This window comes from Ascaphus truei, chromosome 9, assembly GCF_040206685.1.
Source record: "Ascaphus truei isolate aAscTru1 chromosome 9, aAscTru1.hap1, whole genome shotgun sequence".
NCBI lineage: Eukaryota > Metazoa > Chordata > Amphibia > Anura > Ascaphidae > Ascaphus > Ascaphus truei.
Genome location: NC_134491.1, coordinates 50,692,180 through 50,717,596, shown reverse-complemented (window position 1 = coordinate 50,717,596; position 25,417 = coordinate 50,692,180). Strand labels below are relative to the sequence as shown.

The following is a 25,417-nucleotide window of genomic DNA, read 5'->3' as shown; positions in this document are numbered from 1 at the left end:
TCATCTCCAAAAACATTTTACAAACCCCAAAAAGGTTAGCGCCTGAAGGAAAAGGGTGTCTGGTGATGCGGAAACGTTAATAAAAATGACAGCAACGCAGGAAACATTCCATAGAACATTTCTAGTGTTCTGGGATCTGCAGGAAAGGACCAGCTGGATTAATCCATTTGGGCCGGGAACATGTGTAATACAATGTGGAGCATCTAAAAGTGTTCAAGAGCGGCTGGTTTTTAACCTTTACGGCACTCGTGGATATTTTGGTCTACATTATACCGTTTGTGAATTACATATATTGTCCATCTACTATAAAATACAAGCACACTCGGTGTACCCAAGTAAATCAGTGTGGCATGAGACAAGGTAACAGACTGGGTGTGAGATCCAATCTTAAGGTCAACACCAGGTTCTTGTTGCATATGCTTAATTTTTTCTGTGATATGTTTATGGCACTTTTTAAAACTGTAGTGCACTATTAGCTTTACAGTACATATAAACGGAGTCCAGTCAAAAGTTTGTATTCTTGCTTTTCCACCAGGAATAACAACGCTTTTGAATATACAAAGATACATATTTAATTCGGCATTTGTTCAATCGCCTTTATTAAAAATGTAAGAAAAAGGATGTACAACTAGGTAATGCTATAATGTAGATAAACCCCACAGAGAGACATGCAGAAAATGGCATCGCACAGCTTAAACATGGTCAGCGACACAATCCAGGTTTGTGCATAGAAAGTGGGTTTTAAGGATCTCAAAAACATCCTGGCTTTGTGACTATTAGCTAGATGGAAATACCAAATCCTTCAACACCAAACAGAGAAACACAGGAAAAGCAAATAACAGCTATAGTTACTGATTAATAAATCTGTTATAGTGCTTCTTTACTTTTTTCTGCAGACGAAATGGGCCACTTGAGATTTTGAGTTCATTCGCTGCACTTCCACTTCCTACCTCCCTTACACAATAGCATCAAGTCTCTCTCCTCTCAGCTGAAACACAAGTCAGCTATGTTGAAATGGTGCTTTAATTACCAACTCAACCTTGATAAATAGGCTTTTTCCAGATAACGCCTGACAAAGGAAAGCCAGGCAGTCCCAGACAAAAAACGCAAGCTAAGTTATCCATATGAAAACTACCATGACAAGGGTGCAAATGGCCAAGTGCCAAACCAACGCCTTTACTAGTGAACAGAGGCATCAAATGTCTCTTACTTCTCTTATTTGGCAGAAATATGACAATGTTCACTGATTCAGTGCCACAGCGGCCATAAACCTACTGCTTGCAACAAGTTTCAATCACCTTCTGGCTTTGCCGAAGCTACTTGCACACACATGAATATCAGCACGGTATTTCTGAGCTGTATTTTGGTTACTACCAAAAACTCAGCATCTAACTCAACAGGGAGGCCTGTTATTAGAAAGAAACAAATACACCACAAAAGGTTAGTAAAAGAACAACACACAAGTGATGTATTATATCCCACTGTTTGTTCCAACTACATCTGATTATTGGTACCTTAATAAAATAAATGTAAAACCCCCCCACACAGTATGTAACATACATTCTATATAGTCTGAAGTGGCTTCATTAAGGATTTTCGTCTGAAAACAGCTTGATCAGCCACTTGGGACAGTATAGATTAGGGCCCTGAGAGTACATCTGATAAATACGGATAAAGAAAACAATAGAATTAGAATGCAGGAGTCTTTCTGACAACTAACGGACACTCACGTGAATATGCAAAAAAAGAAAAGGAGAGAGAACCAACATATGTGATTTTTGTTCTATTGATGGGGCAGTAAAACTGTATCAAAATCAGCGGCAGTGAATATTGAATAGAGGCGTTGGCTGTATTTGCAAGGGTCTGAAAATGCTTTAATTGTTTTAATAGTCTCAACAGCAGAATAATGCTGGCCCCGTCACTATCAACAGTGCAATGCACGAGAAGTGGCAATTCATGCAGTTCAACATATAAGAACAAAAGAGAAACTATACATATGATTCAGACATACATTAAGCCAGAGGTCCTGAACTCCAGCCCCCAAGGATCACCAAAAGTGCAGGTTTTAAGTAAACCCCTGCTTGAGTCCAGGTGGTTCAATCACAATGATTGAGCCACCTGTTCTATTGAGAGGATAGCCTTAAACCCTGACCTGTTAGTGGTCCTTGAGGACTAGAGTTGGAAACCTCTGCCCTAAGGCAAGTTAAATGATCGTGCATTATATAGAGCTGCACTTTTCACAACTAATGAGTACCTTACAGGGGGGGGGGGGAAGTTTCCCAGTCACTGTTCTTTGCACTATTCGATCTCAAACAAATGTAAACATTGCCTCAGTTCCCGCATAAGCCCTTAGTACAGGGGTGCGCAAATTTATCTTCATGCGCCCCCCCACAGCTCATGCAACCACCCCCCCCCCCTCGGAAGGCCCCGGTGTCAAATGACGTCGCGGGGTTGTGTGACATCACGTTGACATAACATGACTTCACATGACCCTGTGGCATCACTTGACGCCAGTTGCATCGTTGGAACCAAGGTAAGTAAACCAGTTACAGAGGCCTCATGCGATCCCCGGCATTTATTTTAAATGCCTTTGGGGAAGCGCGGGGCCTCTGTAACACCCGCGCCCCCCAAGACAATTTAGCGCTCCCCACTTTGCACACTGCTGCTTTAGTAAACACTGGCCTCTGAGTCTTTAACTCCTGCCCTTTTTGCAATGCAGTGTTACAGGCCAGACAAGATGTTGGTAGCCGAGCTGCAACGAGGGCAAACAAGATTGGTACTTACCAAAGCTGGATACCACTCTGTATCGTTTGCAGAGTCACAATTCACACGGACTATTTTGCCCAGTAGTTCATCATTGAGGCGTTTCTTATCTTCCACCTCATCTTCACTGCTCTCTTCTTTTTCATCTTCGGTCCTGTAGGGGAGAGGAAGGAGGATTGCTTTTATTTTTAAACCAGAACTACATTGCATTCAAAAACATCAAAAAGTGTGTAAAAACACATATTGAATTATTTTATTATAATTGTGCCGTTATTTCGGTCATAGCCTCCCTCCCTCAACATGTGGTACTTCATGTCAAGTCAAATTTTGTTGGTTACCTATTCCACAAACCTTTGAATAATGTTAATGGGATTCCATCTTCCCTTTCCTTGGCATCCTAAAGATACCCGCTTGTGTATAAAAGCTTTGCATTTTGTTGATTAAAAGCATAAAGTATTTGTTAGAGCGATTTGATGTCCGTGCTTGGACCATAAAGATTTTCGACAGATTGCACAAATAAAAAATAACTACTTGCTGTCTTTTAATGGGAGCATCCTAAAGGTCTTTAGAATAAAGGATCAGTGATGTAAATACTTATAATTCCCAACAGATTCCAGTGTATTCCAAAACAAAGGAGGTTGTGAGAAGAGTTAGCGTGTCTGTTAGAAGGAAACAATGACGAAGTTATCGCAAAATGCTTCTATAATTACACCCAATATAATAGGTTAGTGCAGATGAGGCAGTAATTGCCATGGTAACTTTGTAATTAGTCATTGCTGCTTACGTAACGTGTGTGTTGGAATCGTGCTGTCTCTGCACTTAAACTACATTCAGCTTCAGGAAAAAGTACCACCATCAACATTTTGACCTCGAGCAAAGTCCCCTAGGTTTCACAAAGAACTCAAAAATAATAAAAAAAAAGTGGTCACACCAAGACCTTTACATTTAAATAGTTATTTTCCCAGGACACAGAAAGTCCCTCCGCAGAGAGACCAGACCTGCACTGCAGAGAGAGCACCATTTATCCGAATCTATGAAACCATGCGGCAAACGAGCAGCTCAACATGCCGACGGCAACCGAGGAAGGAAAGAGATGCTGGTAAACTAGTCTGCATTAAAAGCAGACACACAGAATGGTGGGAGACCGCAGAATGGATTAAAAGAATGGATAAGCAGACACATTCTCTTTAGTATCAAACACCAAAATACTACAAATATGGGCCCCTTATCACGAGTATGATGGAGGGGTTTAGTGACAGTTTATGAAACTCAAGCTACGGGCCATGCTAAAGCCCCTCCTACACCAAAAAAGGTTCAGCTTGAAATGAAGCAGATAAGATAATAAAAGAACTGCACACTTTCGATAAAGTCGATCTATCATCACCCTTGTAAAATGTATCAAACGCTTTAGAAAGTGGGCCTCTCCGATTGTTCCATGTTTGTTTTACTTTTATATCTAATCACTCTAGGTGCCATGTTGAGGACTGCAATGTACAGTATAGGTGATTTCCCAGGCAGAATTGAAATGTTTGTGTATACAATGTTTGAAGTGTTTCGACATATTGTATCAAGTAGCTTTCCCAATAAAATTTCAATAATAAAAAAGGAAAAAAGCTAAATAAATAAAAGCAGACTTTCTCCTTCTTGGAGCACCTGCAGCAGACGTGTGAAGGTAACGGACTTACATTTAATTTATTTTGTAACGGGGGACAGGAGTGCGTGTAGTTATCGTTTAGTTGCAAAGCGCCAACATATTCCGCAGCGTGGTACAACGGAGGTACAGAGATTTGATAATTACATAAAACAGTTACATGCAAATAAGGACAAACATGCACATATACAACGCAGTAATGAGGGCCCTGATCCCGAGAGCTTACAATCTAGAGGGAATGAGGGACAATTGAAACAAAAGGGTAAAGTGGCTGCTCATCGTGGGACGGAGTATACATCAGGATAGAGTATGGCCTATCTCCATTACTTTTTCAGACTCCATGCACTACTGACAAAGACAGAATGAACCCATATACATTGCTGGCACATCTTAAGGACATGCTAAACAATGACTCAAATGTCATTGCAGAACAAATGCTGAGAATGACAGAGCAGGTGTTATGCACATGCTTCACTTTATCAGAGTTCTCACTGCTAAACGGTGCTGCTGATTTAAGTATAATAGTATAATATTCTTGTCAATCACGTATGGGAATACTCCATTAATATAGTATATGGAACGAAGATAAATGACTCTTCTCTATGCTTGAAGGGTCAAGTGTGTGTTTAAAGACAATATTCAATTTGAATACTTACATCGGAAGAGAGGATCTCCTTCCCCTGTTGGATTTTTTCCCGATTACTGGAGTGCCAAAATGCTCCGGATTTGTTAGTGGAAGTTGGTCCAGAGTCTAAGTAAGAGAGAAAAGAAGCGTTTTCACTTGCTATGCAGCGTGTAAAACGTAGGCAAAGACGAGCAATTAATATTATCTTTGTTACCTCACTCTCTGCGAAATGCCTCTCCCCCTTCAAACACAGTGATGTTCGTCTTAAAGTCCTTTCATCCCCATCATCAAAAACTACAATGACAAAAGATTTGCGTTACTACTAGAAATACATGCAGAGATTTTCTGTACAATATTAGAGAAGAATAGTTACTTTCACAAGGGGGGGAAAGGTGTTGATCCTGAACACAAAATGGTTTTTTACCCTTCTGTAATAGGAATATATAAATCAGGGGTGGCCAACTCCAGTCCTCAAGGGCCACCAACAGGTCTTCAGGATATCCCTGCTTCAGCACAGGTGGCTCAGTCACTCCGACTGAGCCACCTGTGCTGAAGCAGGAATATCTTGAAAACCTGACCTGTTGGTGGCCCTTGAGGACTGGAGTTGGCCACCCCTGATATAAACAAATAACCTTTCCCTCTCTGTTACCAGTATGAGTTTGTTCAAATAATTGGTCTTAAAACTGCAATTATTTGAGATTATTCAAATGGTACCAAAACAATATTAGCTGCATGTGATATCTACATTTATGAAAACGCCGACCATGTTTATTAAAATGAAACAAATGAAACGAACTACCGTTCTGCCCCATTAAATTCTTCACTACTATTGTTTGCCAAACGTATTTCACGTTATACCCAAAGCAAAACGAATGTGTCGACTCAATCGTGAAAACAAGAAGTGTGCTCCAGCCAAGTGGTTTTACCATGTAAGCAGCGCTCGCTGGTCGCTCCACTGGTTCAATTTGAAGGTTTCGTTTTTAACTTTGCCAGCTAAGTTTACGTTTATTTCAAGGCTGCCGCCAACTGAACTGTATGATGCACACTACAAATATTTTCAGTAATTGAAATCAATGGGAGTTTCCGCGCGTTAGTGCCCCAAATCACCCAGCACAGTTTAAGGAGTAATCTCCATAATCTACATTTCTTAACAGCTGCGCCGCTGGTTAAAATTATTCCGATTTTTGGAAATTGTTCTAAGCGAGCCAGACATATAATTGCTACATCAAGAGTCGTCTTGTCTCTTCCCCCCCCCCCCCCCCTTTAAGTCAGCCTGATAAAAAATATTAAATATGTAATTACAATGTGACATCTGGAGGGCCAGACCTTATGACGTGCTGGCTACATCATAGGACAACCAAAGGGTTAAATATCAGGACAGCAGGAGACAACTGTATCTGTTTTGCAACTTGTACTGCGCACCAGAAACCCAATTTGTATGATGCAGTAGAGGCCCGACAATGTAGTCCTGAAGAATGGGATTAGGACACAGAGGTAGCTAACTCCAGTCCTCAAGGGCTACCAACAGGTCAGGTTTTCAAAATATCCCAGCTTCAGCACAGGTGGCTCAATCAGTCCCAGCTTCAGTACAGGTGGCAGTGTCTTAGACTCAACCTGTGCTATAGCAGGGATATGCTGAAAACCTGACCTGTTGGTCGCCCTTGAGGACTGCAGTTGGCCGATCCTGCACTACAATGTTGTCCTGAAGAATGGGAATAGGGTATTCAATTCTCTAACATCAGAGCTACATTTCTGTAACCGTGTCCAGTCTTTAACAGGGCTGCTGTAAGTACTTAAAAACAACATCTGTAGCTCCCACAAGCCAATAGGAAGCCGCAACATCATCCCTTGCAACTACCTTTTGGCCCGCGGGATCTTTAAACCGAACAGAGATACAGGCAGCAGCTGTAGAGGCATCTCGAAGCAGGGGGCCCTGGAGCTGAAATTAACGCGGTTCAGCTCCGGAGACCCCCTGCTTCCTACGTGTGGGGGTGGGGAGGGGGCAATAAGAGGTACAAGTGCTTTTATTAAAACTGGTCAAATCTAAACCTTGTTAGACAGGTTGACAACTATACAAACAAAATGAGGAAGTTAAACTGGCAGTGGGACGGACAAAATCACAAGAAGGAACGACGTTCGTTGGACAGATGGTCTTTTGGTATTCTCTGAAATCCAGCCAAGTACCAAGACAACAAGCGAGATAGGACGATGTAGTTAGGGAATGTGCTGGAGCAACGTGGAGAAGTTACAACCACAGTACCTGGGTGGTCATTACAGAGGACTTCAACCAGAGGTGGAGAGACCAGAGCTGAAGATTATAATGACACACATACATACATACATACATACAGGCCATGATGGGAGGAAGTATGAAGAGTACACTGACATCCAACGCAAAAGTCAAATTACAATATTCAGAAGTTTAAAAAAGAAAAGGAAAGAGTTGCTACTCACCCACAGTATACCAGCTGGCGTCTGTCAGCTTACTGATAATTGCTTCTTGCGGGGACCCATCAGGTGTTTTCATTTCAACAGTTGCTCCAACCTACAGAGACAACCCCACTATGTTATAGTTTCAGAATGTCAAATTCAGACCCTTTCCCTGGCAACAAATGTTAATGTATCATTTGGACTGAAAATACATTGATAAAAAGGCTAAACAATGCCCACATTTAAGCACTCCAGATATGCTGCCTAGTAATAACAAAATAATAAAAAAAAAAAGGAGATAATATTGTGACATTTGCACAACAGAATATTTAAATTGCTAGAACGAGGATAAATTATTTACTCTTCAAAAAACAATGAACAGCCAATCGAGGTAGGTAATGTTAATTACAAAGTCCAATTAAAATCGTATAACCAAATGCAAAAAGGTTTAAAGCGAAAATTGCATTTTTCATAAAATAAAACATAATCCATGTTATGTTGAAGGGATAATCCTAAATATGCTATAATCTTCTGATGACCCGACTTCAGATGTCTTATTACTAGCACTCAAATCCAACTAAGCTAAGGGCACGTGCAAATCAAGCCATGGAAGTAAAGCACGGAAGTCATTGAGCCAGGAAAAGCAACTTCAAAAAGGCATCGAGACCAAGGTCAGGAAAAGTTGCAATGTCAATTCAGTCTACCATCCACAGTAGGGGTAAGCCAGCTTCAGTCCCCAAGAGCTACCAACAGGTCAGGTTTTCAAGATATCCCTGCTTCAGCACAGGTTACTCAATCGAAGACTGAGCCACCTGTGCTGAAGGGACTGATTAAGCTACCCGTGCTGAAGCAGAGACCAATTGAGCCACCGGTTTTGAAGCTGGGATATTCTGAAAACCTGACCTGTTGGTAGTTCTTGATGACTGGAGTTGTGCCCTCTCCCCCCCCGCTCCACAGACATGCTAAAGAATTCCCACTTCCGTGACAAAATAAACTCCTTTATTTCAACCTTCTCGTAATGCAATGGTTTGCTCTGTCTTCCAAGTTTGAAGGTATGCACAAAGGCCGGGGATTCACCAAGATCCGATTTGGGGAATTGGAGCTTGATCCAGCGTCAACGGCCATGGACTTCAATAGAAGATAAAGTAGGACCTAACAAAGCATTTAACCTAATATGCCTTAACAATCATTAATAATAATAATAAAAAAACACGAGCAGCTCTCTGGGGTGCTTAAAGTAATAACTTTATTTCATACAGCACTTTTCTCCCAATGGGACTCAAAGCGCGTCACAGTTACCGTATAGAGCGCGGTACGCAGCACGTAGGAATGTCAGGCTACGCTTAGTACCGGCGACGTCAGGCTACGGTCGCTGGAAAAAATCAAATAGAGATGACTTCCAGCGATCGCGACCAAGCCGCTGCAACGTGCTTGCTATAGCCTTAGGTCGCGCGTGTAGTGCTGGTCGCGTCAGAACAAATGCATTGTCGCGACAAAGTGACAGAGTTACCAAAAATCTGGTAGTCACTGATATTTGATTTTTTTTTGTCGACGGTCTCCACTTGCAGCCAAACAGGAGCCTTTCCGTCCCTCCCCCTTTACTGACGTCACTGGCCTTGTAGCCAGCGACGTCGCCTAAATTTGAAATGTAACTTTCGCAATGGCGACAGGTGACGTCATTGGTCGCGTCTCCGTCACTATATTTGCAGCCTTACAGGCACAATCTATGTTTCTGGTGACTGAGGCACAGGGAGATAAAGTGATTTGCCCAAGGTCACAAGGAGCCGACAGCGGGAATTTAACTGGGATTTAATCCGAGCCACTCCTCCCTAAAACATAGAATGTGTAAATAAGGTAAGATTTGCTGTAGAAAGAGACAGGATTGGAAGAAGCAGACTACGTTTCTTACAGTTTCTTCCCCAAGATTCAGTACCACATTGTAAGCATGTCAATTTCAGGTGCACTCTCTTAAACAAGCATGCGCCTAAATCAACATAGTAAGCAGTTTATCAGATAGACGGCGACTGGAGAAGGTCTCCAAAGAGGACCTTATACTGTACGCATTTTGGTACCCAACAAAGAATGTCTTCATCAGGTGTCTCCCATCTCACAAACGTTTGCCTTAATTAGGCAACCTCTTTGCACAACCAAGTTCTAAAACACATCTCAGAGCGTGCATACAATTCCACCCCAATGCATCACTTTAATGTATGGAGCATTCAGTCTGCTGTTACGCGGTGAAAAACGAAGACTAGTTTGCATATGCTCTTGGCATTTGGAAAACAACTTTTGGGTTTTAATGTAAATATTTTTTTGTTGCTAATGTTACATAAATGCTGTTGGTTTTTTACTTATCCTAGATAAAACAATATTATACACCTAATTTACAGACTTTATCAGGAAGAAAACGACTTTTTCCTGCATTTCATACCATTGTGGAACTAAGTATTTTAAAAAGTATGTATTGATCCGCCTTTAACTCTTCCCCCCCCCACCCCCCAGAACACTGCTGCATAGAAATATCCTCCTCTTTGTATCCTTTCTTCCTGCTTCTTTTCTTATTGACTGATAGCAGCAGTAGAGCACCAGTGATGGTTAGTATTAGAGCGAGAAGCTGCAAAGGAGGATGAGAAAGCACTGGCAAGAATAGTGTGCGACTCACTAGAATTCACATACAAAGGTTTAAAGATTTTTTTCCCCCACTTGATTCTATACATATTAATCCACTGGGAGGGAGGCGACAATGCATGTATAGGAAAAATGGATTTTCCTGAAGAGTAATTGCACCTTTAAGCGAATAAATCCAATTTCCGCACACTTACCCTTAAAGTCCCTTTCACTTGGTCATCCTGTAGCAGCTGTATAGAGTTATCCTGCTTCAGTGTAACCTGCAAAAAACAATACATATGTCCAAGTTACCGATTGGCCTTTTAAAGATGCAAGTCAAGCTGTTTTTTCCCCATACAGGATTGAAGCAGGGGGTCTCCGGAGCTGAACCCCATAAACTTCAGTCCCAGGAACCCCGTGCTTCCAGAGGTATTTACCTTCATAGTGTCTGCCAGAAGCCACACCAGGGCTCACATTGTGGCTGCTTTTCAAAGCTCCGGAGCCCTGTGGGCCAATAGGAAGCCGTGAGGTCACCCGGTGCGGCTTCCTATTGGCCCACGTGATTGGGGGCTTTAAACTGCAGGAGACACCGGCACGTCCTTCGGAGGTCAGTATCTCTGGAAGCAGGGGGTCGCCGGATTCTGCTCCGGGGACCCCCTGCTTCAATTCTGTATTTAAAAAAAAAAAGAATAAAAAAGGAAAACTGCTAACCAAATCTATTAGATGTCTTCAAACTTAGCTGACGGGTATCTGGCATAAAGAATGCCGTCTCTAGAGAAAGGTTAGTGGTTTCCCGATCACTTCATTTAGGCTCCGTCAAATACAACCTAATTTAGAGGGCTACAATTTCACCTAAACATCTTCTATCCTCTGCATAAACCAACTGTTTCTATGCTTCTCGTATCCGGAGCAAATGAAGCACAAGTGCAACCAGCAGGAAAGACGGAAATGAACCTGGGTCATATTGGCCCAAATATTACTTCAAGGATCTTGCACTACCCACAAAGCTATGCAGCTGTCATCTGCAAAACAGGGCCAAGAAATGCAGTAGTGAGTGAGCTTTTGAGTTCCACTCAAGAAAAGGATTTCATGCTTTGTGTGCAATCTTTACGTAATCATGCATGATCGGGTAATAATGTAATTCACCTGCTCCCTCTCCATAAATGTTATATCTTATTGTACTCTTGTGATGGATCTAGGGAAAGGTTTGCCAACTCCAATCATCAGGTATATCCCAAAAACCTAGCCTGTTGGGGGCCCTTGGAGGACAGGAGTTGGCTACCCTTGATCTAAGGTTCTCTAGTAGTCTATTCAGTTTAATTTCCTTTAAGCAGTTTGTGTAGTAGACCCCGAAATCAAATTTACCATTCGGGGTAATCAATACTACACATTAATTTTCTGAAAACTAGAAGGCTGTTATTTTAAAGGAACACACAGATAACAGACAATCCATGGGAGCCAAAGTTACTTAAAATGTGGTGTCTAAAAATCAAACGCAATCACATATCTATACACAAACAATTAAAAAAAAAACAATGATCTGTGTTACGAAGGCCCGCATTATCGAACAGGGAAGACCAAGCAAGAAAACAAAATAATTGCATTACAGAATAAAATGAAGCTTTTAATGAGGTTGAATCTAACCTCATAAAAATCTACGTTCAAATATAATGTACACTGAACTGCCTCAGCAGCAACATCCCCAACCGGACCCTTAGATCTGCCCTCACCCATCAACTGACTGAGCCTCAGTTTAAAGGTCAATAAAGTTGGAGGGGGAACTTTTTCAAGAAGCACCCCAAGGCACAGATTATACACTCCGCTTGCTTGCGAGAGTGCGAGCTCCTATCGTGCCGCGCGGCTGCAGTACAAGCGATCCCTGCTCAGAGTGCTGGCAGCGATGAGGGGGCGTCATGCAGCTGGTTCGCCCTCATTGGCTGAACCAGCTCACATGACGCTGACGTCACGCAGCAGCCGTCTGAGAAGACAACATTTTTTGACGCCTCAAAACGCTGTCACGTCAACGCGCCTCTTCGCCTGCAGGCACTTGGCTAACTGCTATAGCCAAATCAAAATAAACCAGGAGACACCAACAACGCAGCACCAAAAACCGCAGGCACCAGTGTATCAGGTGCTCGTGATAATGGTCTTTACCATGGAGCGCTAAGAAGTAAAAATCACATTTATAATACCGGTCATTAAACGGTAACAATAAATATGTTAAAGAGGGAAGGTTTTCTGCGAATTAACATTTAGTGGGAATAAATCATACACGTGTAAGGGTATTGGTACCAATTGCAAAAAAAATCCACAAAGCTAAATAAAACACATGTGCCTATGCTGTGGTGTCAACAACCCTACCTTGACTTTCACTAGCCGTTTCACGGTTTTGATCTTTGCCTCGCAGAAAGCGCCACGGTATTTGGCACTGACATCAGTCCCCACTGTCAGGTAGGCAGGCTCATCTGCTGCCTAAGGGAAAAAAGACACACACAAGAATTTACACCATAACACATTCCTGGACTCCAGATATTCATAAGTTGACAAGTGCTCTCTTCCAGCTGTTTGAAGACTCACTCAATTCCCAAAGAATTCCTAGACTAACGCCTTCTGAGCTGGCGAAGTCGGAAATATAGTTCCACAAGCAGGATAAGGGTGAATTAAAGTTTATCTTTGGACAATCTACATTTGAAAAGTTCTTTCTCCATTATACACAACTATGGCTACAGCAAGCGCGTGACAGGCTCAGCACCATGGGAAACTTGATATCAGTCACTCCATGTAGGAAAAAAAGGAGGGCGCAGGAAGGTAAGTGACTGGGCCCCAGCCAAGAATATGATGACTTGACTAAGGAAATTACATTACAACTGAACAGTGTGTCACGTCAGCACACCACAAGTTAATGATGAAAACGATTTTAAGCAGTATCAAGAGACCCAATTTTTAAACATTGTCAACATTCATTTAAAGATCCCTCGTCCTCAAGAACAAACCGCAAATCGTAATGAGATGGAAGCACATAGCCGTTGTTACACATTCTGTACCATCTTTAATATTCATTATGTTTTCAGATTTGGAGCCAAACTGCAAATCGGAAGACAGATATTAAAACAGATATCGGTTCCAGGATATTTCACATACGTGTTTCTATAGACTGAAAACGATTACTGAATTTTACAATGAAGTATATGACTGGGACAATTTAGACTATAAAGTAAATTTGTATATAAAAATACAACATGCTGTACCTGCTTAGAGTGACGGAACAATTAAAAGTCCAGCAATGTTGTGCCAACGTTGCTAAATAAAGAATTACAAATAGGTACCTGCAAAAATGTGCTCTCATCTTAAGCAAAGAAATTGCAGCCACAAGCTATGTAAGAAAGAGGCAAAATCACATCTCATGCAATTAATAAAACCATCTATTGAAGTCCAGTTACAAAAAAACTTGGATAACTTCAGCAAGAAAATATGCTCCCACGGTTCCCTACTCTGACAAACCATTACATACAGGGGGACTCAAACAATAAAGCATTTTGTAGAATTGAAACCAATTTCAGAATCACAATCTGCACATCAGTTAAACAATGTATACAAAAGTTTTCCAGAAAAATGGAACACAAAAACTGTAAGCGAGTGAATTAAAAGATAATCAAGCAGTTTGTACCAGCAAAAAAGTAGTTATGTGGCAATTCTAAGAAACCCACAAGCAGCGGGAAAAAAATAAAAAGGGAAATGCTTTTGACAAGTGAGTAAAATGTGTGGTTTAATAGAATAGCCTTGTTGGTTGTTGAAAGTAGATTATTTGAACCATGCTGTAAGTCGGACAAAAATAAACACTGCTGACCAGGGGTAGCCAACTCCAGTCCTCAAGAGCTACCAACAGGTCAGGTTTGCAGAATATCTCTGCTTCACCACAGGTGGCTCAATCAGTGGCTCAGTCTTCGACTGCATCACCTGTGCTGAACCAGGGATATCCTGAAAACCTGATCCGTTGGTAGCTCAAGGACTGGGAGTTGGTCACCCCTGATGCAGACCTCTCTGTACATGTGCTATTGAAGCAGCATTGGTGATTTCTGGAATGCTATACGATCTTCAAAGCCTGTATACTTCTATAAAATAACTTGCTTAACAAAGCGCCACAACATGTAAAACTGCCAACATTGAATATACAATAAATAATATAACTGTAACCGTTCAGCACAAGTTATTATTCCTACAACTTTCTATTTTCAAACATTTGTGATTTGTGTATGTTCTTATCAAAATTCCTCTGACCATGTACCAAGTGCGTGCGCTTATTAAGGATTATTACAAAGAGGCTGTTTATTTCCCAGCAAAACCAATGATGGGCTTGTGAGAAGTGTTAAAGAAAGCCGAACGCAGCAAGGACAGGTACGTCTGGTACTGGAACAGCTGCAGGAAAAGTTACAACGTGCAGTTTATGGTTAAAACAAAGTGCTGGAATGGCTATAACATACTGTGAAGTCTTGCAGCTGAGCTAGCACCGATAGGATTGTTTGGTTCAAGCATGGAATAATTACCACCTAATAACACTGCACTAATATAGGTCAATATTAAAGTTATTAAAAATAAAATGGAGTTACTGTTCCTCTTATACACCTACTTTAACTTTGGGTAAAAGTTTTCTAGTAAGCGACGTTACTACTATGTCTATTAACTTTAACTGAAAGCCAATCAAACCGTCCCTCTTCCTAGAGAAAACAGAGCAAAAGTGGAGAAAAGTTGGTGTCAGAAAAACAAAACAAAAAAAACAGTCTATAGATATTGGTGCCCAGTCACAAAATAACCAGGAATAGCTCAGAAAGATCATGTACACCTTGCTTGACATGTCTGTCCCCCAAAGAAACCTTCCCCAGGAGACTGGGGGCAGCAATGTTGGGTAAGCGATGTTTGTCGTGTGTAAACGGCCTATTTCTTTATTTTGTTCAGGCAGGTTAATGCACTGTTAGTGCTGTAACATTACAAGAGAACATAGAACCAGTGCTGCCCCAGCACAGACCCTTGCAAAGTTTGCTGTAATAATTTTGATGGGTGCCCATCCTCACTGCCAGTTATACCAAACATGAGAACCAATGCCCACACGTCACGCGTTAAAGGATTGGACAGCTTCTCCGTTAGAGGTTGAAACCTCACAGGGATGAGCAGAAGGTATAATAAATTGACAGTTATGTTTTTTGGGGATACACTATTTACGCTGAGAAAAATCTGACATATACAGAAATGTGGTACTCAGTGTTACTTTATGTTGTGGTAGGGCGAGTGTGAGCACAAAGTGCTGCATCAAAGAACGCAAACTTACACTCATGGAGTGTGACAACAGTTCCCTACGTCTCTTTGTTGTAGCACAGATCTCCTGAAGGACTTCAGAGACAAACCGAGAAGGCGTGTTGGAGAGTGACCACCGCAGAAACACTTACAAGACATTGACCGGCTTACCTTCATGGTCAAAGGTTATTTGAGGGATTCCAGCTCGAAGATTTTTCTTCACCGCAACTGCAGACCAGGGAAGAGGGGAAAAAACAGACATGGCAAACGTTAAAAGGAGAGTTTGCAGCAAATGTCACAGCGCAGATTGTTCTGATGAACATAAGGTTCACAAACCTCCAATTTTAACTCATTTGTGACAAACAAACACCCTTCATGTTGCTGGACAGAAACTCCCCATCCTGAGTCACTTCAGGGTTGGGGGGGGGGGGGGCTGCAGCTGATTGCAGGCCCCCCAAATGGCTGAGAAACCACCTTTTCTGACGCCTAAGTAAGTGGTTTCCAGCAGCTTCCCGTGACATCTAAAGCACAGGGACTTCCTGCGTGGGTCTCCGGGTGGGATGGGAAGATGGTGCTCGCTATCCAGGCAGCTTTGTGGGAGGTGGGGGAGAGAGAGAGAAGCAGGGGAAGTCTGTCCGCTTCCCGCTTGGACTCCCCCATTCAGGCAGGCGGTGTGTCACGTCGCCATTGCTCTCCCCCTCCTCTTCGCCCTGCACCAAGTCAGCTCAGCCGCCAAACCCTCTCTCTCCATCCTCCTGCGGGGACCGCACGGCTCTTCCATCCCTTCTTTTGTGGAAGTTGATCCCCTCCTCCTCACCGTCTCCCCACCCCACATAACACACACTCCCTCGCTTCGAATACCCGCACGAAGCGCCACGACCCGAACAAGGAGGGCAGCCAGCAGGGTTCGCCTCTCCCCCCCTATTCAGAGAGGGCATGGAAAGTTGGAGGGGAGTACCGTCCCCCCCAAATCTCTCAGAGACACCCCCCTACCCCCCCCCCCCCCCCCCCCCACGATCAACCAGGGAGGGGAGAGGTGGTAGCAGCCTGGCTCAGGGAGTTAGGGGTCTCCAGACATCGCCGCCACGCTGGGCTCCCCCTTTCTCCCCTCAGATCTGAAGGTGAGAGAGGGGGGGCAGGGGGTGCCCCGCAGCCGCCTGCCATTCAGTTCCCCAGCCCCGTCACATACCTTCAAACTCCCGGCTGGGAAGTCAGCGACTGGGTCTCTCCTCTCTGTCCCCCCTGAACAGTGCCCTTCCCTCTCCTCTCCCCCCAGACAATACCGGGCTGAGGTAAAAGTTACTCACGGGCTCGGCGGCCACGACCCCCCACTCGCACGGAACTGCGAGCAATACGCCAAATAACAAGCTGTTGAGCCGAAGCAACCCTTCGCTCACTCCCATTGGCCAGCCGCTACGCCGTCAGGCGCCTTCGGAGCACCCTATTGGTGGGAGCGCGGTGAGTCCCCGTTGGCTCAGCTGAGGGCGCAGTGCTGATAGGTCACCTCGGGTGCAGGTACCGCCAACTCGCCCGCGGATTGGCTGAGCGTTGGCCAAGTCTCCAATTGGTTCGCTGTGGGTGAAAGGCAAGCCCATGCCTAGCTGCGATTGGCCGGAGTGAATCCGGATGCAAGCCCGACAGCGATGATTGGCTAGCCGAGTGGAGGCAAGCGTCCGTCCCCGCCCTATGATTGGCTGCTTCTGTTTCCTGGAAACGGAACTAAGCCGTGTTTAGAGCGAGTAGAGGACAGGCAGCGCAAGAAGGGGCGGAGGCTCGGGCGCGCGGCTGCCCACCGCGCATGCGCCAGCCTGAGTGCCCAGCGCCATTTTGTAGGTGATATTTCCCATTTTATGCTCAGTGAGGTGGGAGCTTGGAGCGGGGGAAAGACGCGGGGCCCGAGGGCTCCGTGTGCGGCTTGGAACAGGCCCCAAGAGCTCCAGAGCAGCACGGCCGGGGACGCGAGGCAGCGGACGGCAAGGTGATGTTTATTTTTTTAGCGAAGCCGGAAAGGTCGCATGAAGGCGGTGACGTTGTGTGCAATGGAGACCGGGGCTGCGGTGACGTCAACGGCGAGCTGCGTCACAGGAAGTCATGGCGCTGCTTCCATTTGAGGGGGTGAAGGAGCCAGCCAACCAGGAGAGACCCGCGGGGGCAGGGGGGCTGGAGTTACGGGCCGTGACGCTGAGGGGCTCGCCCGGGGCGAGATATATCTACGTATACACACGTGATATATATTAATTATTTTGTGTATACGCATGAACTAAAATCCTAGCCATCTATACATACGAAATTTATAATACTAAATAAAATTGTCTTTTCGTGTTTGAGTGCATGTACACGTGAGATATATCTATATATCGACTTGGAGCTCTCGTACACGAACTCAAGAAAAGTGTTTTATTTAGTACTAAATCAATGTTTGTGATTCTGGCTTGTTCATTGTAAAGCACCTAGGCAAGTTTTGTTACGTGAATGCTGCCTCCACATTCTGTGTGTCTGTGCTGTCTCCCTCCCTCCCTCTGTCTCTCATTAAATCATGTTGCACTAGTACAGTACATTATTATTATTATTATTTTTACAGTGTTTAGTAGCTTATCCAAGCTTGTCTGTCCAAGTGTGTGTGGGTTTTTTTAATTCCTTTTCCACAAACCAGGTTAAAAAATGCATAATTTTATACAACTTGATCTGATTTGTTTTTTTGTAGATTCAATAATTCTTAAAGTACTTCTTTTACTTATCTGCAACTTGCTAAAAATAGATATCGTATCAGCTACATTTGTTTGTATAATTATGAGGGTTTTTGTTACTGCGTGTTTTTTTTTTTTTTCTCCTGTCATTCATATATATTTTTTTTGTTTGGTTGTAGCCACTTCCAGCTTCACATTGCAGAGTCAGTCACCAACCTCACTGAGTAGGTTTAAGGTCTATGTACTTATTTAACCCTAGCTGTGTAATACTGCAGGTATGAGTTTATAGGAGTCCATGTTAAAATGGATTAGAAGCAAAGGTGACACTGTGTGCTCATGTTCAGGTCATTTCCCAGAATCGCTGGCTGCACTAGAAGCATTGTATGTCAAGGCAGAGTTTATAGTACGTTGCGCCGTTGCAGGTGCCCATAATGGGTGCGACAGCGCTCAAGGGGTGACAGGGAAAGGCAGGGTTGCAGACCTGTCTGAGATGTGCATGTGCTCACAAGTGGGATTTTTATTTATTTGTAGGAGTGGCTCGGTGAGTAAAGACACTGACTGGCCCCGAGTTTAAAGCAGGGGAACCTGGTTCAATTCCTGGTGTTGGCTCCTTGTGACCTTGGGCAAGTCACTTTATCTCCCTGTGCCTCAGGCACTAAAAATATAGATTGTACGCTCCATGGGGTTGGGACCTGTGCCTGCAAAATGTCCCTGTAAAGCGCTACGTAAAACTAGCAGCGCTATACAAGAACATACTATTATTATATAATTATGAAGTATCACTAAACAGAACACAACATCTCATTTGAGTTCTAAAATTTAAGAGCCACCCATAAAGATTATCTACCTGCCACTTAAACTCCTATGTGTTTGTTCATGTAAGATGAGCATGATTGGAAATGGTCTGCTTTTGCCAGAAATTTTTATATACAGTAAACTGTATTTATAGAATTGTCACCTATTCTTTGACGGTGCTTGTCTTCACACCTTCAATTTTGGAGTCTTTTCCACCCTTGCCTCTTTTAATAAAGTAACTAGCTGTAGTACCCAGATTCGCACAGGTTGCAGTACTAGAGTCATCTTCCATTGCAAAATTGAAACTGACTCCATTGATAATAGCGCCCGCTTTAACCTGATCAATAATTCCACCTTCTAGTGAGGCAGCACCCTCCAGGCCCCAGTCAGTTGGCCTCCCACCCCAAATTATAGTGACATCCACACACCCCATCAGTCATCTTCCTCTGAGACCCCCACCTCTCGTACTCCCCCCCTCTAATCCTCTCACTCCTCCGTGTATTTGTCGCTCTTACACCACCCTCCTGGAATGCCACCAACTCAACAAAGTGACCAATCATACCTCCCTGCAAAGGCTGATCTGTGGCCTCGCTTCGAGAAACCGACCAATCGGCAGCCTTGCGGAGAGGGGGCAGCCAATCGGAGGCAGAGCAGTTAAACCGAGAGGGTCCCCTTAGTATGCATGCAAAGTTTCATGGTCTTGGAGCTACGACTGACAGACACAGGCTCTTTTATTAGAGGTGGGGGGGGAGGGAATCTTGGTTTATATCTTTATCATGCATATTCTTTTTCATTCTAAATTAGGACGGTCCCGTCACATGATGTCCTGATGTGTTATCAGACTCAGTTGCTGACATTTCCAATGTCTAACACTTTTTTTATTTTCTTAGTACTTGTATCTTTCTAATTACCAAAGCGGTACTTGGCCACGCTGCGCAACAAATGGTGGAATGTTACCGCTGTAACTCCGCTCAGGCCGAGCAGTTGGAATGCAGAACTGTTGCTGTTCAGGAATAACCTTTTGTTTTTACTTGTAGTGTGTAGCTCTACTAATGTAAACATTGAAATAAGGATTTAACGATTACTCGCACAATCAGTTGGTGTTCTTTACAGCCACTCTAATGTCTCTCTCCTTTCATGCTTTATATAGCCTTGCTGATGCTGGTATGAGTTCATGCTCTTCCTAACGAGAACAGAACTGTTGCAGGTAGCTGTGCTATGAGCAGGCGTTGCTAAACAATCTCTGCTAGTTTCATTAAGGCAAATCTTGGCAATTGCCCATTAAAGAACTATTACTGGGTTGTATCATCAAAAATGGCAGAGGTGCAGCATGTAGGTAGCGCACACAGAATTCCTGGCTGAAGGTTTCTTTATTGAGGAATTCCTGAATCACCCGCTAGATTATGCTTGCACTACTGGTTTCTAAAAGAAGGAAATATGTATTCGTACTAAGCCAACATCTATTAGTTAAGTGTTTTATAAACATGCAATTGTGCTTTACTTTCCAAAGGTTGTTGTTTGTTTTCATTGGTGTGACTAAATTATCGTGAAACATTGTGGTGTAACTTGCTTCACTTGTTGCCTTTGCTGTCAAGTTTTCCCCCTCAGTTTACAAATAATATTTCATAGTTTGTCTAAGGCCTGGGACATAGTGAATAAAACAGTGCGGAGGCGCGCTGAGGCTCATTGGGCGAACCGCTCACGTGACCAGCCCTGCGCTCCGGCGATCGCCAAATTTGAAAACTTCTTGAGACACACGCTTCCCCAAGCGTGCGGACGCGTGCGCGAGCCCCTGATAAAGCCGCTCTCATTGCGGCTGCAGGGGCTCAGTGCCGAGTGTGAGCACGGCTCAGCCTTGCTCACACCACTATGTCCCAGGCCTTAGACAGGGCCAACTCCAGTCGTCAAGGACCAACAGGTAAGGTTTTAAGAATATCACTGCTTCAGCGCAGGTGGCTGTCAAAGACTGAGCCACCTGTGCTGAAGGAGGGATATCCTGACCGATTTGGTGGCCCTTGAGGACTGGAGTTGGACACCCTGGTCTAAGCAAATATGTATACAGTTAATCACTTTTAGGCCGTGCGTATAGTGCCTGCGACGGTGCCGCCGCCCAAAAACAAATACATTGCTGCTGCCGCGTGCACTTATAGTAAGTGCGACGGAGCGGCGTCGCGGACTTTGGAAGCCGGGGATATTTGATTTTTCAAGGGCTGTTGCCTTGTAACAGCCCCTGAACAAATCAAGTGCCCGGAAGCCCGCGACACAGCCGCAAAGCGAAATATAACTTTAGCTAGCTCGCCGGTCGCGGGCACTATACGCACGGCCTTATACTGTAGTTAAACTGTTTATTATGCAAGTGGCTTTGCGGAAGTTTTTAAAGCTATTTTGGAAATTGGCAATCAAACTTTCCAAAGGAGACATGCACCATGGAAGGGGGGGGGGGGGTGCAACCCCTCCACCAGCACATGTCAAAACAACTTGGGAAAATATTTTTTATATTTGTTCCAGTGTATGCAAATGATGAGACAGACAATCGCAAGTACTTGCTTTTAAGTCTATAGAATGGTCTCTGTACATTAAATATAGACTATAGTTCCTATAATTCTGCCAGATTTGTGTGCTGTACACGAGTACTTTTTTTTATGTCCATACAGTATACATGGTAATTTTACAGATTTATATTATAATAAACCATATCCCACTTTATAATCGTTGTTTCACATAGTCATAGTAATATTCTGGGGTTTATGATGTGCCCCATATTTATTTATTTTTTAACTGGGACAAACAAACAAAACGTGGCTAACGTTGTCTATCAGTGTTTGGACTTGTGTATTATATCCTATCCAGTACTACTTAACCTGTGTTCAGTTAAGGGTCTCGGATTTCCCTGTGCTCCTTTTTTATCTCCTTGTAGGGAAGATTTAATCTTATATCGGTATTTTACAGGTGTTTTTTTCTCCCATACTTTCCCTGTAGCTAGTTCAGTACGTAACTAAGCTTTTCCTGAACTCATGGAAGCGACTGAATGAACCACTTCCATTTGGTTATGAGATTTTCTTTCTGCTGTTCTAGCATATTGTGATCTGCTCTTTTATCGACGGCGTCCCGTTTGTATAGCAATGATTTTACAATATCCACATTGGGCGCTTCTGTGTCCAGCCATTTTATCATTATTGCTTTCCTTGTGCCTAGCAAAATTAACTTTGTTGGTCTGATTGCAGTTCTGTTTTGGTTAATCAGTAGTGTCCATGGTCACAATATGTTTTCGAATTGATTCAAATGGAGCTAGCACGGTGTCATATTTTGAGTTTTGCCGTACAAACTTTAATTCAATGTCAAATAGTGTCATCTTTCAGCTTATTTGCAAAACCTGAGAAATGTATTTAATATCTCTGACTTGGGAAATGACGTTATTGGATTTGTACCACAACTAAACAACTGTTTTTTAATTGGCTCCTTTCTCAAGAGATTTGCACTCCATAACGCCCTTCAAAATTGTCTCCTTAAAATACAAGGTGTCACCTTAACGTTCTAGGTATTCTACTGGTAACAGGGCCCCTCTTGTTGTATTATTTGTTTACCTTTAGTTGTTTAACACATCCCTTTTAGTGTCACTAGTGCTGGCCTCTTGTTGAAGCCCTCTTTGGGAAGCATGCCTTCTATTCCTAACAGCTGACGTTACACTGCCCTTCTGCCTACTATACATGGTAAGGAAAGGAGACACAGCTTAAACACCATTTGCTTGGTGTAACAAAGCAGTGAAGTGCAGAACTTGTTGGTTTATTGCCCTGGTTTCCTAGAGGCAATATTAAAACTTGTCAGAATTGGATAACAACATTGCAATCTGTTGCTTGCCTCTCTTGCAAAGTAAGGTTTAAAATAAAAAATATTAGAAGTTTCTTGGTGTCCCTCTATTTTCAAGAAAGTTTTCAATTTCTTACAACTTTATTCGGTAATGGAGTCAGGGTGACCTGCTTTTGTGACATGTCGTCATCTATTGGGTTCCTGGAACTGAATCTGGATGTTAGTGACATTAAGGCACTAGTCTCTGTGCCCAGGACATGCTTGAAAATGAGAGGTAACTCTCAATGTATTCTTCCTGGTAAAACATGTTATAAATAAATTAAATGGTCACGTGGACACTATCTTCTAACTTGAGGCAAAATAAAGATGTATTGTGAATGTTAAATTAAAATACAAATGTAGTGCCAGAGTATCTGGCGTTGCACTGAGTGGTACCACTCATTGTTTGAGGGACCTGGGGCTCCAGCATTACATGGATAATACGTTTTGACAGGTGATTGGGGTGAGGGGTTAAGTGTGCCCCTGCCAGCTGTCTGAGCCAATCTGTGAATCTGTGTTTAACAGGCGTTGTGAAGGATGCATCTGTTGAAATAAAATAACACACTTTGAGTATGGCTTGCATGGGGCACTCTAGAAAAAGCGGCAACTAAGGCTGCGCTTATAGTGCCGGCGACGTTGCGTCAAAACAAATGCATTATTGGCGCTTATAGTGCACGCAACTAAGCGACCGCACTACCAAAAATCTGGTAGTCACTGTTTGATTTTTTTATTTATTTTTTCCTGGCGACGGTCTCCTTGTGGGCAATTGGAGAGCTTCTCCATCCCTCTGCCTTCCCCTTTTATGATGTCACTGGCCTTGTAGCCAGCGACGTCACCTAAATTTGAATTACAACTATCGCAATAGCGACGGGTGACGTCATCGGTCGCCATCGCCGGCACTATAAGCGCAGCCTTATGCTTGAAATGTATTAAGCGCTAAACAAACCATCGTACAGTTCTCATACAGGGTAAAATGTTCTCTAGACTAAGGCTTCTCAAACAATTCCTGAGACGCCTCTAAATTTTGTAGCTTTCTTTCGGTCTGAATCTTCTTACAGTGGAAAATAAGCTGTTAATGATGGTGTGAAAAACCTCCTTACTACACCTTATGGAAGAAAAAAAAAAAAAAGCTTGCCCACTCCTTTGCTCATATTCATTAAACAGTGTGTGCTAATGGGAACACTATCGCGCAAACACCCTAATTCAATGGGCGTTTCCGTGCGATAGTGGTACGATCACGGTTTATTAAATACTCCATAAAAGTGCTGATATGCTTCAGTACAACAATCAGCCATGTGAGCACGATCTCCTCTATTAGACATTACATTTTCTTTATGGGATATGCCAGGATAGAAACAATTGTAAGCAGTGCGTTTTCAAAACGGATGTCTTTAGGCAAATCAATTTGCAAGGAAATGTTTTGGCCTTAAGTATTTTGTCCTGATCATTTGCTCTTTTGACGCGCTCCAGACCTCCTTTTAAAAAAATAAATAAACAAAAGAAAAAACTTTAGGACCTTTTTTTTTTTATTGTACACATTTCTTTAGCCTTATTTTCTGACGATAGATCTGCATCTCGATCTATTGTCTCATGTATCTAAGGAATAAAAAAGGCAAAACAGGTGTTGTCTTCATGTCAGACCGCACCTTCCAGTAAACTGCTTCTCTAAAGCGGCATCACCATTTGGTGACTCGGTTGAGACTGAGTCAGGCCGCTTTCCACATTGCTTTCTTAACTAAAGCGCTGGAGGTAAACACAATTAACAGCCAACTCCTTTTTTTTTTTTTTTTTTTTTTTTTTGTAGCCAGCACAGTCTTATGCGGTTAGTGCCCAAATCTGACATTCAGGTCATACTTCAGTGGACTTAAGTGTCAGGACATAAAAATGTAAATAAAATACTTTGAATAATTGCCCAGCTTTGTGTCTCTCTTCCCCCCCCCCCCCTCTTCCCCTCTCCTCCTACCTTGAAGGCATTCAAAGGAAAGATCTCTGGTACATGTTATACTCTGCATATGTGATACTCATGCAACCTATTCTATTCTTGGTTTATCCTGTCAGACAGAACCGGAGGAGCATTGCAGATTAGGGCGTGGAGTTTCTAAACAGCAGGAAGTGTTTTGGCCAGCAGTAATATGACTGCACGTTTAAAATAGCATGGAGTGTGCATCTCTCACCCCTAACATCTCCCCTCCCCCCAACTGTAATAGTTCCAGCTGTGCAGCTGGACCATACCCCATTCTAAGGCTGTTGCCTGGCTAGTGCTGACTGCGCTCATGCTTGAGAGCGGTGACGTCACCAGCTCTCCAAGCATGAGCGGCGGGTGTCCTTGCTATTTCGGAAGCGTGGGGGGCAATTGCAGGCAGGTTGAGCGCGCTCACATTTTTGTGTGTACATATATCCATATATGTAAGTAAAAGCGGCAAGCGCCACCTGCTCAGCGCAAGCGCGGACGCAGCCTAAGGCACAGATTATGTACTCCACTTGCTCGAGTGCGTGCTCCTACAGTGCCGCGTGGCTGTAGCACAAGCAATCCTTGGTCAGTGCTGGCGGTGATGAGGGGGCGTGGCAGTCATGTCACGAAGCTGGTTCCCCCTCATTGGCTGTCATGCGGCACCCGTCTAAGACAAATGTCTCCAACGCTGCCACGTCAACGCACCAATTCGCCTGCAGGCACCTGGCTATAGGCAATGACTGAAGTGTACTTGACGCAGGCGCACGCATAAA

General features: G+C 43.4%; 1 protein-coding gene across 2 annotated transcripts in view; it reads right to left on the bottom strand.

Annotated features, from left to right (window-relative positions):
• The window catches only part of ARID4A (AT-rich interaction domain 4A), a 45,533-nt gene extending 28,727 nt beyond the window's left edge, over positions 1-16,806 (bottom strand). The window contains exons 1-8 of one of the 2 annotated variants that reach the window (XM_075614782.1): positions 16,673-16,806; positions 15,537-15,593; positions 12,438-12,548; positions 10,292-10,357; positions 7,494-7,584; positions 5,254-5,333; positions 5,071-5,165; positions 2,785-2,917 (exon numbers count right to left, since the gene is read on the bottom strand). In XM_075614782.1, the coding sequence (XP_075470897.1) occupies positions 2,785-2,917; positions 5,071-5,165; positions 5,254-5,333; positions 7,494-7,584; positions 10,292-10,357; positions 12,438-12,548; positions 15,537-15,542 (582 nt within the window). In that variant the 5' untranslated portion in view covers positions 15,543-15,593; positions 16,673-16,806. Of the gene's footprint in view, positions 1-2,784; positions 2,918-5,070; positions 5,166-5,253; positions 5,334-7,493; positions 7,585-10,291; positions 10,358-12,437; positions 12,549-15,536; positions 15,594-16,554 lie in introns of both variants that reach the window. The other variant, XM_075614784.1, reaches the window with a different exon arrangement.
• Positions 16,807-25,417: the final 8,611 nt, after the last annotated feature.